General features: G+C 35.0%; 2 protein-coding genes across 6 annotated transcripts in view; both read right to left on the bottom strand.

The window, feature by feature from the left end:
* Positions 1-236: 236 nt before the first annotated feature.
* Positions 237-740, bottom strand: LOC130649311 (uncharacterized). Its single transcript, XM_057455570.1, has one exon. The coding sequence runs from the start codon at positions 738-740 to the stop codon at positions 237-239; it is 504 nt and encodes a 167-aa protein (XP_057311553.1).
* A 965-nt stretch (positions 741-1,705) lies between these two features.
* LOC130648370 (hemicentin-1-like) overlaps positions 1,706-12,344 on the bottom strand; it is a 32,411-nt gene continuing 21,772 nt past the window's right edge. For 3 of the 5 annotated variants that reach the window (XM_057454400.1, XM_057454399.1, XM_057454402.1), the window contains 5 exons: positions 11,889-12,069; positions 7,300-7,408; positions 5,337-5,512; positions 4,741-4,884; positions 1,706-3,274 (listed from right to left, as the gene is read on the bottom strand). In XM_057454400.1, the coding sequence (XP_057310383.1) occupies positions 3,087-3,274; positions 4,741-4,884; positions 5,337-5,512; positions 7,300-7,408; positions 11,889-12,069 (798 nt within the window). In that variant the 3' untranslated portion in view covers positions 1,706-3,086. Of the gene's footprint in view, positions 3,275-4,727; positions 4,885-5,336; positions 5,513-7,299; positions 7,409-11,888; positions 12,070-12,344 lie in introns of those variants that run through there. The other 2 variants (XM_057454401.1, XM_057454403.1) reach the window with 2 other exon arrangements.

Raw genomic sequence — 12,344 nt, 5'->3', positions numbered from 1 at the left:
TGTTCATTTAAAATTGGACTTTCGCAGAGTAAATAATTCATTGACGGACAAACTCACGGTTGCTTGTCTCTTATCAGCACGACCATTGTAACAAGCATCACTTTAGCAATGAAAATTTATATGTACCAATCCGTTCTTGTTTTTAAGGAAATAATTTGGGTGGTTAAGGTACAGAGTCAAAAATGAAAACTCAATACCTTCTTGGTAAGAAGTTTCGATCAATATGGTAACATTCGTTATTCCTCTATAATTGGCATGCAACATTTGTCGGTAAGTATTCCGAACGATCCTGCAAGTGTTGCAACAGTGAGGCCAGCCCAACCTAGCTTGTAACACCATCCGAACTCAATCCCTTCCATATGTATCATATCTGTGAAAATCATCACTGCAGTAAACTGAAGAAAAGCAGCCAGCAGGAGTGGAACTGACGAATAGGACGCTTTGAAGTCGTTTTTAATACTAAAAATGGTCAATACATGACCAAATAAGGTTAAAAGTACAGCAAAAATACACAATGTTCGAATGCATTTATACCAGCCATCGATTTTGACGAGATCATCAATTCTTTCGCATTTGATATTCGTGGTGCAAAACTTCCAGAGACCTTGTGTTATGAAAGAATCGGCTTTAGATTGTACCCAATTACTTGCAGCGGTTGAAACGCACAGAATAACTAACGCAGAAAATGTGAGAGTCAGGATAATGTATTTCATCATATGTACGGCAGCAACTTTGGACATGTCGATGTGTTGGTTGCTTGGTGACGAAAACTAACAAAAGAAAATAAACTAGGTATTCTTTATGTAGAACGACAATAACAACAAAAACGACGACAAAAACAACAATATCAACAACAAAAACAAAAACAACAACGACAACAAAAGCAACAACAACAACAACAACTTTTGCTAATGATAATTTTTTGCATAAACTTTTGACGAATTGATTGAAAAACTTTGCATGGATATAAGTTTGCGAACTGACTTAAAAGAAAATTTTAGCGCGAATAAACTTTCGCGAATCCGAAAAATTGACTAAAGTTTTTGATCGCAAAATGTTATTAACCTGTTTAAGTTAACACACTTACTATAACTTATAACAAAATATTCTAGTTTGGTTCTTTTTTGTACAGCCCTGTTGGTTATTTACCGAGGACGGACAAATTCTAAAGATGTTCTTAAAAACTAGACGAAAAAACGGTGCAAAATTTATAAAAGAAAGAAAAAAACGAACCGTTTCACAGGAGTATGGCGATGTTGTAATTCTTCGTAATTCTTCTCTTTCTTATTTCTTCTGTATTCTCTTTTTTATCGAAATAGGTCATTCATAAAGTCATTGAAATCAAATGTATTTGACAACTTTGATTCTTAGCTTTTCATTGATACTGAGGAATAGTCCTGGTAACGAAGTGATTTGGTATAAATTATTTATTCTTAGAGGCTTTCATACATGTAATCTAGGATGCAATAAACGAAATTAAATACAACATGGATACTGTTACCTTGTAAAATCCAAAAAGAGGCCTCGTGACGAGGCTGACTGCCGAAAAGATATCAATCTCGTTCCCAGGGTCACATATAAGCATGCGAAAAAAAGTCCTGGGAGAGCTTTTTAACAATTTCCGCCTTGGCCATTTAAGATCTAATTTGTGTAGGATGAATTTTCGCCGCCACGAATTTTTTGCATTTACAGATCACAAACTAAGTCTTCAACAGTGAGTTCTAATATACCCTTTATGTACATTTAATACCCAATAGCAAATTTATTCGTTAATAAATACAAATTTTGTGCAAAATATGAGAAAAGTAATATGTGATTCTAATACTAAATCAATAATTATAAAATGTTATCCCGAAGAAACGTTAAACATACATCACTCTAAAAAAATATAAGATCAAGCATGCGTAGTACTTAATATAATTAGCACCTATTGCCTTTTTCACACTTGAAAAGCAAAGCGTAGATTAGATATCAGTTTTTAGTAAGGGGAAAGGCAGACCATAATACCACAAAAATTAAACCGAGATCAGGCCACTATTTAGGACGATTTGGGAGGTTTGGATTAGGAGGCTGTTGTTTTGGGAGGTGTTTGCGATCAGCGGTGAAAGCATATACAAAAATTTGGGAGATTTTAGGATAAGTTTAATTCGTAAAACTGAACTTAGAATTACAAGAATCAAGGACGTCAAACTGAATAAGGGAGACAAATTTAATTGATCAGATTTTATTTCCGCATTAGCTGAGGCAGAATATAAATATGTTGGATTTATATTCCAGAAATAAAAATCCATTTTAAGAAGATTGTTCACTAAAAATCAGGAAATTTTAGGATTTTTTAGGATCATTTAGAATTTTATTTTTTAGGATTTTTTTTAAAATTTCGGAGTGGGAACCCTAAAAAAATCTCCCTCATCCTGGTACACTGGTAGAGGAGGGTATATAAGGGTTTGTTTCCATTTGACTGCAATTCTTGCTAAAGCGCAAAAACCTGACGCGCTGTTAGCGCGTGCGCACTTTGAAAAAAATAGATATGTTTTCTAAGTATGCAAGCGCTCACACAAAAGCTTGGGAGCTTTTTGCGTATAGCGGAAATTGCAGTCAAATGGGATTGACCCATGACGCATCACTGTGCTATCTACACTTCCACCTCTCCATGTATCTTCATATCCCCCCGATTGATTGATTTAAAAAAGCTGGCCCCATATTTTTCTTATGTGAGTTTTCGCCGAATAAATTATAACTTTTATACTCTATAATAACTGAACTAAACACAAAAAAGAAAATCGAAGCAACAAAACCCACCAGTCAATAATTGATACTCGCACAGCCGTGAAACTAGTTAAAACCTAGAATTTTAGACGCTTTCTTAAATAAACCAAGCGATACCAAACTGTTGATAGGTTATTCGAAAAAAACGAAACCTGATTATCACGTACTAGCTGGAAACCTGGTGATCACGTACTAGCCGGTTACAGAGCGTCGCACGCCGGACGTACTGACCGTAATATATTGTGGTTTCGTGATGTACTTCGTATATAAACGAACGATAGTAGCAGTTCTAAAAACATTTAAAAACAAGTCCCAAATTATGATGTAGCTGGATTCATTTTTATTTCTTCACCCTGCTCAGATTTGTATTTTTTCTTTGATCCCCTTGAAATGTTAATATTATTGTTACGCTTAATCCGATCTCGGTAGAAATAAAACAGAACAACTCCAAGAATGACGATCGCCAGCAGTATACACACCACTATCACAACGACAATCTTCGTCTCTAGAAAAGAAAGAAAAACAATTTTTGAGGTAACAACGGCGACGACGAAGTAAGAGAACAAAATTAATGGCGCAAACGAATACCGAAATTAAATACGTTCCGATGAGAACGACACAACAATGATAAAGACGAACACAATGACGACTACAACAACGACAAATACATCAACGAGAGCGACAACAAACAACAGCGAAAACGACAACGAGAAAGACAATAACAGTTAGGACAACAACGAACGCGATAACAAAAAACAGACAGAAGACAGCAATAATGGTAACGACAATAATGATAACGACAAACACAGGTACAACACGGAGACTAAAACAATACAAAAAGACGACGACGACGGCAGCGAACACAAAAATAACTACACCAACCACAGCAATGGTAACGACAAACACAGGTACAACACGGAGACTAAAACAATACCAAAAGACGACGACGACGGCAGCGAACACAAAAATAACTACACCAACCACAGCAATGATAACGACAAACACAGGTACAACACGGAGACTAAAACAATACCAAAAGACGACGACGACGGCAGCGAACACAAAAATAACTACACCAACCACAGCAATGATAACGACAAACACAGGTACAACACGGAGACTAAAACAATGCCAAAAGACGACGACGACGGCAGCGAACACAAAAATAGCTACACCAACCACAGCAATGGTAACGACAAACACAGGTACAACACGGAGACTAAAACAATACCAAAAGACGACGACGACGGCAGCAAACACAAAAATAACTACACCAACCACAGCAATGATAACGACAAACACAGGTACGACACGGAGACTAAAACAATACCAAAAGACGACGACGACGGCAGCGAACACAAAAATAACTACATTTATGTTTATTTGTGGCAAATATATGTAAATGTCGATTTAAAAAAAAATAACTACATCAACCACAGCAATGGTAACGACAAACACAGGTACAACACGGAGACTAAAACAATACCAAAAGACGACGACGACGGCAGAGAATACAAAAATAACTAAATCAACCACAGCAATGGTAACGCCAAACACAGGTACGACACGAAGACTAAAACAATACCAAAAGGCGACGACGACGGCAGCGAACACAAAAATAACTACACCAACCACAGCAATGGTAACGCCATACAAAACAATAATAACTAAAAACACAGCTACGACACGACGAAAATAATACGAAACGAAGACAAACACAAACACAAGCAAAGAAATGACAACGACAACTATAACAATGATAACGACAAAAGCAACAACAGCAACAACCCGACGACAAATACAACAACAGCAACAACAACAACAAAAAGACTACGGCAAGTAAAAAAAACGGTTGGGAAATCCTTCAAAACGACCACAACGACAACCACTACAACGGCAAACACAACGATAACTGTACATAATAACAAATAAAACTTACTCAAACAAAGTTTACGTACACAAAAATCTTACTTTTACTGTCATCATCGTCATCATCACCACCTTTTGTTGTAACAGACGGATACCAGGGTGAGCTCTGGTAAACAGCTTCAGACACATAGGCTCTCACGAATACCACATATTCCGTATTTTTTTCAAGTGGAGGATTCTTTGGTGCTGCAAATAAATTTTTAACTCACTGTTCACAACTACGATTAAAGCACTTTCATCGCAGATTGTGGACATAACTGATCTCAACGACACACTTCAAAGCATTTAAAAATACTGAGCAGAAAAGCAAGCAGAATTTCTTTTAGATAAAATTGCTTTTTCTAATTTTTCCAAATAACTTTAAATAAATTAAATGATTTTACTGACCGAGTGAATGTATTTAGTTAATTAGCTTTTAATATCTAAATCACGTGAAAAAACTTTACCTGAAATCATTTACTTAGGCTAAACAAACAAATGCTTTAGTTTGTCATCGAGTTAATACATGAACATAAGAAGTATATTGATTCAATAGATGAAGATAAGAAGTACAAAGTTTCACATGAAAAGAAAGCCATGCCAAACACGTTATTTTAGTCAACCAACATTAGGGTAATTCTGGGCACAAAAAAGCTTACCACCAAGCTGTCTTTTTATTCTATTTCCAGTGTTACTGTCACCAACAACAAATAACTCATTATCTTTCGGATTGTACAAGCGTCCCACCACATTAAATGTTATTTCGTCGTTCCTATACTCATTCGGAGATTTCTTCATGGTGGCAGTCTTTTTAAAGACTATGACGTCATAATGGCTAAAAACAGGCCAGGTTTTTGTAAAACATGAATAGCATTTGGATACACAAACAAAAAAAAACCTGAAATTACATTTCTAGTACGATTTAACTTCGTACAAATTCAAATGACAAACCGAATTTTTGCACCAAGTGAAACTAAAATCGGTAACGTTGAAAAGTGTAGCTTGCAGTTTCCACTTGACATTTATACAAAATGTGATATGCTAAATCTTTTTTAAAAACATCCATTAAGTTTGGAATTATAAGGACAAAAATGAACAGTATTATTCTTCTACAAAAAATAGTCAGGAACCAATAAACTGTTGACAATTTTTTTTTAAATGGTAGGCGAGTTATTTAACTTCTGCATGTTTTTTTAAAAAACCATAACACTTATTACCGTATTCAGGCTCAGATAGGTGAATTTTTAAGCATGTGTAGGAATCTTTTTTTTTCTCAAAATCTTTTACATAAATACTGAATAACCTTAAAAAGTTACATGAAAGGATGGAAGTCCGTTTTGATCTAATTCGATAATTTCTCCATTCTGTCCTTGATTTTTACTTGAGCTTATTTGACCAGTAACACCTAGCATCATTTTTATGTCATTAAGTTTTTTGGCCTGCTAACTTTCTTTTCTTTGCCTCTTGCTCTCGATTACCTCCCTTCTGGAGATAGATAAGTCTGAGTCTATATGTTACAAAGCAGCTCAGTATTTCGCTCAGTACATTCTTCTTTTTCAAGGTCCAAGTACTTTTCTGCTAGCTACGTATTTTTCTAAGTAGCTCGAGTTTTAAAAAAACGCTGCAAGCGATCTCTATTCCACCTTGAACCAAGGGTGAGCGCCGATAGTGTTTTGAGTAGTACTGCTTTTTTATCGATAGAGGAGCTTCATATGTTTGGGTCAAAGGAAGAAAGTGACAAAAACGATGAGGAAGAAGAAGAGGAATACGAATAGGTGGCTTAACATTCTTAATTAGACGAGAAATGCATTTGACATGTTTGACGATGAGGATTGGATTTTAGATTACATTTTTTTCATATTCTTATAACTCATAAGGTAATACGTTGCATTTATGACTTTACTAAGATGTTTTAACTAGGCACGATTGACCAGTTTTAATTTTTTTGTTAATATGATAGTATCTAAGGAAATTTCTCGTAATTTAGAAAAGTTCGAAAATCTTGAAAATTATTGATTCGTGAAAGTTTATGTTCGCGAAATATATAATAAGGCTCATTCGTGAAAGTTTCAGTTCCCAAAATGCAAAAATTTTGTGAATTTTTCGATTCACTAAAGTTTCTTTCCGCAAAAGTTTCTTCCCCTAAAGTACACAATGACATTAAAGTAACACACCAGTACTGTCTGAACTTGCCTACTATACTTTAGTGTCTTCGCTGTTTTTTTTAAGGTAAAGTCAGGACAATTTTATCCCATCCAATAAGGTTTTAAGTTTTTATTATTTTTTTTGATAAACCTAACCTAAGCATACTCTAAGCCTGATTGTGTTTTTCGCACAAGCCAGCCTGATTTTGAATTTTCACTTGCCTATATAAAAAAAACATTCTCCCAGGTATTAATTTGGGAGTGTTGCCAAATTTGTTGCAGACAAACTTAATCAGTAATTTGAATAAAATTCTAACAGCTGTTTTGCGAAATGCATATCCCTCCTTTTTTGTACCTTTAAGAATGTCACATATCAGACATAGAAAGTCATTTTAAGTTGACAACAAAACAACACTAATTAGTTCCACAAATTTTTATTCTCAAATTATCCAGCGCACAACAAATACACGTTACTTACGCAATTTCACCAACCGTTTTTTCAAACAGGACGATATTGATAGCAAACGACGTTTCCTTTCTTTCATCTTCAGAAGGTTTTGGAAGTTCTTTGTCAAGGGGTTTGGGAGCTAAAAAATACATCGTCATTAGCATATTGGAAGTAAACCATGAATACATTAATACATTATAAGACTGCTAAAATTTTGTAATCTTTTTTTGTAATGGAAAATTGCACGCTTATGGGTTTGACAAGGATGCTTTGAGATTAATACATAGCTATTTAACTGGCCGGAAACAAAGAGTTAAAATAAACAACTCAAAATTTTGTAATCTTTTTTTGTAATGGAAAATTGCACGCTTATGGGTTTGACAAGGATGCTTTGAGATTAATACATAGCTATTTAACTGGCCGGAAACAAAGAGTTAAAATAAACAACTCATTTAGTACGTTACTGGACATCTTATTTGGTGTGCCACAAGGGTCTATTTTAGGCCCACTACTCTTCAACGTTTTCCTGATAGATTTATTTCTGATAACGATTGAAACTGATATAGCTAGCTACGCAGATGACAACACCCCATATACGTATGGGTCTGATAAAAATCAAGTTGTAGAAGACCTTGAAAAAAACAGCAAAAAGAATGTTTATATGGTTTGCTGAAAACGGTATGAAAGCCAATGAAGCAAAGAGCCATCTTCTTTCTAGCTTACCACTTGATACAAAAGCTGTCGTTGGAGACACGTACATTGAAAACAGTGACCAACAGAAACTGTTAGGGATAAAAATTGATCGGAAATTAAAATTTGATTTGCATGTAACGGACTTATGTCAAAAAACCAGCCAAAAACTACATGCGTTAGCGCGTGTTGCACCTTACATGGATACTCAAAAAAGAAGAGTTATTATGAAGGCTTTTGTTACCTCTCAATTCAGTTACTGTCCTTTGATATGGATGTTCCACAATAGAACACTGAATAACAGAATTAATAATCTGCATGTAAGAGCACTTCGAATAATCTATTGTGACCATACATCAACATTTAAGGAACTGTTACATAGAGATAAATCAAAAACGATACACGAAAAAAATCTTGAAACACTAGCTATAGAAATATATAAAGCTAAAAACAAACTCTCACCTGATATAATAAGTGATATTTTTCTGTTCCGTAGTAGCACTTATAATTTGAGAAATGAAAGAGAACTTTGCTATCGCACAGCAAAAACGTCTACTTAAGGCACTGAAACTATCTCAAATTTCGCGCCAAAATTGTGGCAGATGATACCATCAAATATAAAAACATCTGAAACGTTACAAGAGTTTAAGTCAAAAATTAGGAAATGGAATCCAGAAAGTTGCCCTTGTAGGTTGTGCAAACCGTATATTAATGGATTAGGTTTTATTTGACAGGCAGACTTTTATTTAGTATTTATAGCATTTTGCGGTTTGTTTTTGTTGTTGTTGTTTTTTTCCCGAATTTTCTGGCATACCACTCCCTTGCAATATATAGGATCTCAAAAATAAAAGCTATAGTCTAACCATCCTTTATTTCAGGATGATGGTATGCAAAGCAAAGAAGTCAAATTAACTAAATTAATTGCCTTCTTCATTGACTTTAATTAGCGACTTTTCCCGAGAAGCTAGAATTTTTTATTTTTTTTTACACGTCAATGTAAAAGAAATTGTTAATAATAATAATAAAAAACTGCTCGACATGTTAGAGTCAAACGAGGAAGATAGAATTACAAGTTTAAGATGGCAGGGAGGAGAAATTCGTACTGTTTTTTTGTTTGCAAGGCGCCGTACTTCCTTCTTACAATAATTTTGTTCTCAGTGATAAGATGCAAAATTAAGTCGACTTAAAGAAATCAGTATGAAGTAATTAGCCCAATGTTTAAAAAAAAATTTTTTGGGGGGGAGGGGGAGTTTAAAGGTACTGTCCGATTAAAAATCAACTAAAATTTTGACAAAAAATTCTTATTTGGAACTAATTTCTATAAAATAATTAAATAATTATTTGTTTTCTTTTCTAACACCAACTGAACAATATCTCATTCTTGTTTACAAAAAAAGCATGCGGTCTCTCGCTTCGATTGTTTATATGGATGGCGGATGATAGGCACTAAAGCGAGGCTGAAATAATATGTCGCGCGCCGAACTGACCAAAATAGATAAAACGTGGGCCAGGGCTGATATTTTATTATATGTTTAAAAATTTTGGTAATTTTACCCCCTGAATTGTGAAAGACCGCTTTTTATGAATTATTCATATGGAATTAAAAAATCGAAGGCGAGAGATGTGTCTAGACCTTAAGGTAAACACACACTGTGCTAATTCTGTACGAACCTAAGTAAGAAGCTTTCGCTAATAACACTTGAAGTTCAATATGACTTTAGCCTTAGGGTTGCATAGTTGTTTCAGCTACTCTAAAGACAACCAATCAATAATTAAAAATTAGTTTCCTCTTCACTAGATGTCCCGCCACAGAGAGATTAGACTCAGATCGCACATTCAGTAAGGTTGAGAGGCAGAATAATGTCGTGGTGCGCTGTTGTGAATTGCACTAACAACAGTCGAAAAAAACAGGATAAAATTTTTTTTTCGCTGCTTAAGGATCCAAAAAAAAATCTTCCGTATAAGGAAAAACCAAAAGTCAGAAAAATATCTGAACGGAGGAAAGAAAAGGATGTTAAGGAGGGGAGTGGGGGCTGGTAACTAGGTGGTCGTTTGAAACTCTCTGTCATGGAGTGCCACCAAAGATGTTCACAGCGTACTCTTCAATAAAACCACCGCTCGGAATTCTTCGTGTTCCGTAATACATTTTTTATCTGAAAAATATTACAATATTACTCAATCACACTCGCATCTAAGAATTACTCATGAAGGAGTAGAAACTTTTATACCATGTAATTGAAAATATTTAATAGAGTCCAGTCTTTTTCAGGAGAGGCGTGCGATCGCACGCGCACGCCTTGGCACACGCCTAAATCGTTTCAGGCGTGTGATTAATCGCACGCCTGAAAAATAAATATTGAGTTTTCAAAATCAACCTATAAAATCCATTTTGTAGCGTGCGATAGCAGCCCTCGAAATAATTTTTGGACAGTCGTCAGACAAAACGTCCGATAGATTTCCGTATTGGTCGGACACCTTTAGATCTCAGAAATTATTGAATAGTCCTGGTCCTTTTAATCCACGAGCAAGCCTTATCATAGCCAACCTGACCATCCTAGCTAATTCACCGACTCCTGAGTTAGTTAAAAGAACTACGTAGACATAAATCTCTTTTGCCTGGCCCCTTCGTCGTTGGTAACCAGTTCTTACACAAGAAATCCAGCCATGCGGCTCTTAACTAATGCGGAGGTGAACGCCGACGGAGCACGGATGAAGCAAGTCTGCAAAACTGCACTTACAGGCGGAATAGACATTTTATCATGGATTTAATTGTAGATAATTTCTTCATTTGACAAAATAATTGGAAACCATAGCAGGTCCGAATTTAATAAATTTTTTCTTTATGCCTGTAAAACCGAAACCCACGGGCGGTATAAATTTTTTTCTGTAAAAATTTTGTTAAAGTGTAGCTGAACTTTTTGAATGAATTTTGAAGTTTTATTTAAGCCACGTGGATAAAGATTTTTTTTTAATTTGAAAACAAAGCATATTTTTGCCTATTTGCTTGTGAAAAATTAACAATAAATATAAAAATGACAGTATAGTCATGCATACTATTTCGGACATGTAGAAAAGGAAGTTAAGATTGAGAGGCGTAACATTCTTTGCACGTGCGTTTTACATCGCACGGGTTACTTGATTTACACGTGCGAATCATCGCACACCTACTCAAATAATCCTGAAAAAGACTGAGAGTCTGTCTCGTGACAGCAAAAACATTCTACACTTCAGAGGGCATCCTCTCACATTTAGGAGTAGGAGCAACAAGGTTTCCAATGTTATGTTCGTCTACGTCTTGAAAAGTCGGAACTAGCTCATCATTCACTGTTCTTTCCGGCTCGAATTGAAATCCTAGAACCTGCGAATTATTTTCATTCATTTCTATCTTCATGAAGAACTTTTTTAAACAAAGGAAAAAAATTATAAATAAACATTTAGTCGTTCGATGCGCAAGTCGGGGGGGTTCGCCTAATAAGAAGCCAGGTAACTACGTCACAAGCAAAAATGTGCTGAATAATGAATTGACCCAGTCCTTTTGCCGCGTTCGAAAGTTCGTGAAGATGGTAGGCTAGTGCAGCAAGATCAAAACAAACAAACGATGGTGCTAAGTATTGGATAAATCTTTGTTGTTTAAGAGTGCAATCTTCGTTATTTTTGATACTTAATAAAACAAAAGAAAAGATATTGTTTTTTAATCGGACAGTACCTTTAAGGGTAAGAGATAAGCCAATTAAGGGACTAAAAAAGAAGAAGGGAAATGAAAAAAATTATGTAGATTTATGCGCAAGCTGTAATATGAGCAGAATGATCGCAAACTGTTCCTAATTATAGTTTTTATTGAGACAATATGTATTATGTTAATTTGTCCTCAAATTAGTAAACCTGCATGTTTTTTCCCTAATATAAAATAAAACATGAAAAAAAAAAACCTGTTCCCAGAGTTCTAACCGTTTTGTTCGATGTCGTATTAAACAAAGTATTCGAGACCATAACTAAGACTTCGTATTCTGTATACAGCTCGAGTCCAGTTATGTTTACATCTGAAATCGGCGGCTGAGAAATGAATGCTGCTTGCAGTAATTTGTTTGAGGATAAACGTCGATAAAATACCTATAAAACAACACAAAAAAGAGCTTTAATGAACTTTAGCTCAAGTCTGTAGCTTCATAATTTTAGCCTGGATGGATTGAAAATTATTTACTTATAACTACCATCACTAATTTCATGCAACGTTGGAAAGATTTATATATGTCGTACATACACATATTCTTTCTTTGATGTACTGAATAAATCATTTTTTATATTTTTAACAACTCAATTGGGAAACGTTACGCGAAAAGGACGTATTTGTGTAATGATTAAAAAAACCTTAGCAGACATTGGCA

This window comes from Hydractinia symbiolongicarpus, chromosome 7 (assembly GCF_029227915.1).
Source record: "Hydractinia symbiolongicarpus strain clone_291-10 chromosome 7, HSymV2.1, whole genome shotgun sequence".
Lineage (NCBI taxonomy): Eukaryota > Metazoa > Cnidaria > Hydrozoa > Anthoathecata > Hydractiniidae > Hydractinia > Hydractinia symbiolongicarpus.
The sequence above is the reverse complement of the archived record's forward strand: the minus strand, read 5'-3'. Positions and strand labels throughout refer to the sequence as shown.

Bases quoted from the DNA above. Each gene is read 5' to 3' on its own strand.
- LOC130649311 (XM_057455570.1), bottom strand. From the start codon at position 740: ATGTCCAAAGTTGCTGCCGTACATATGATGAAATACATTATCCTGACT.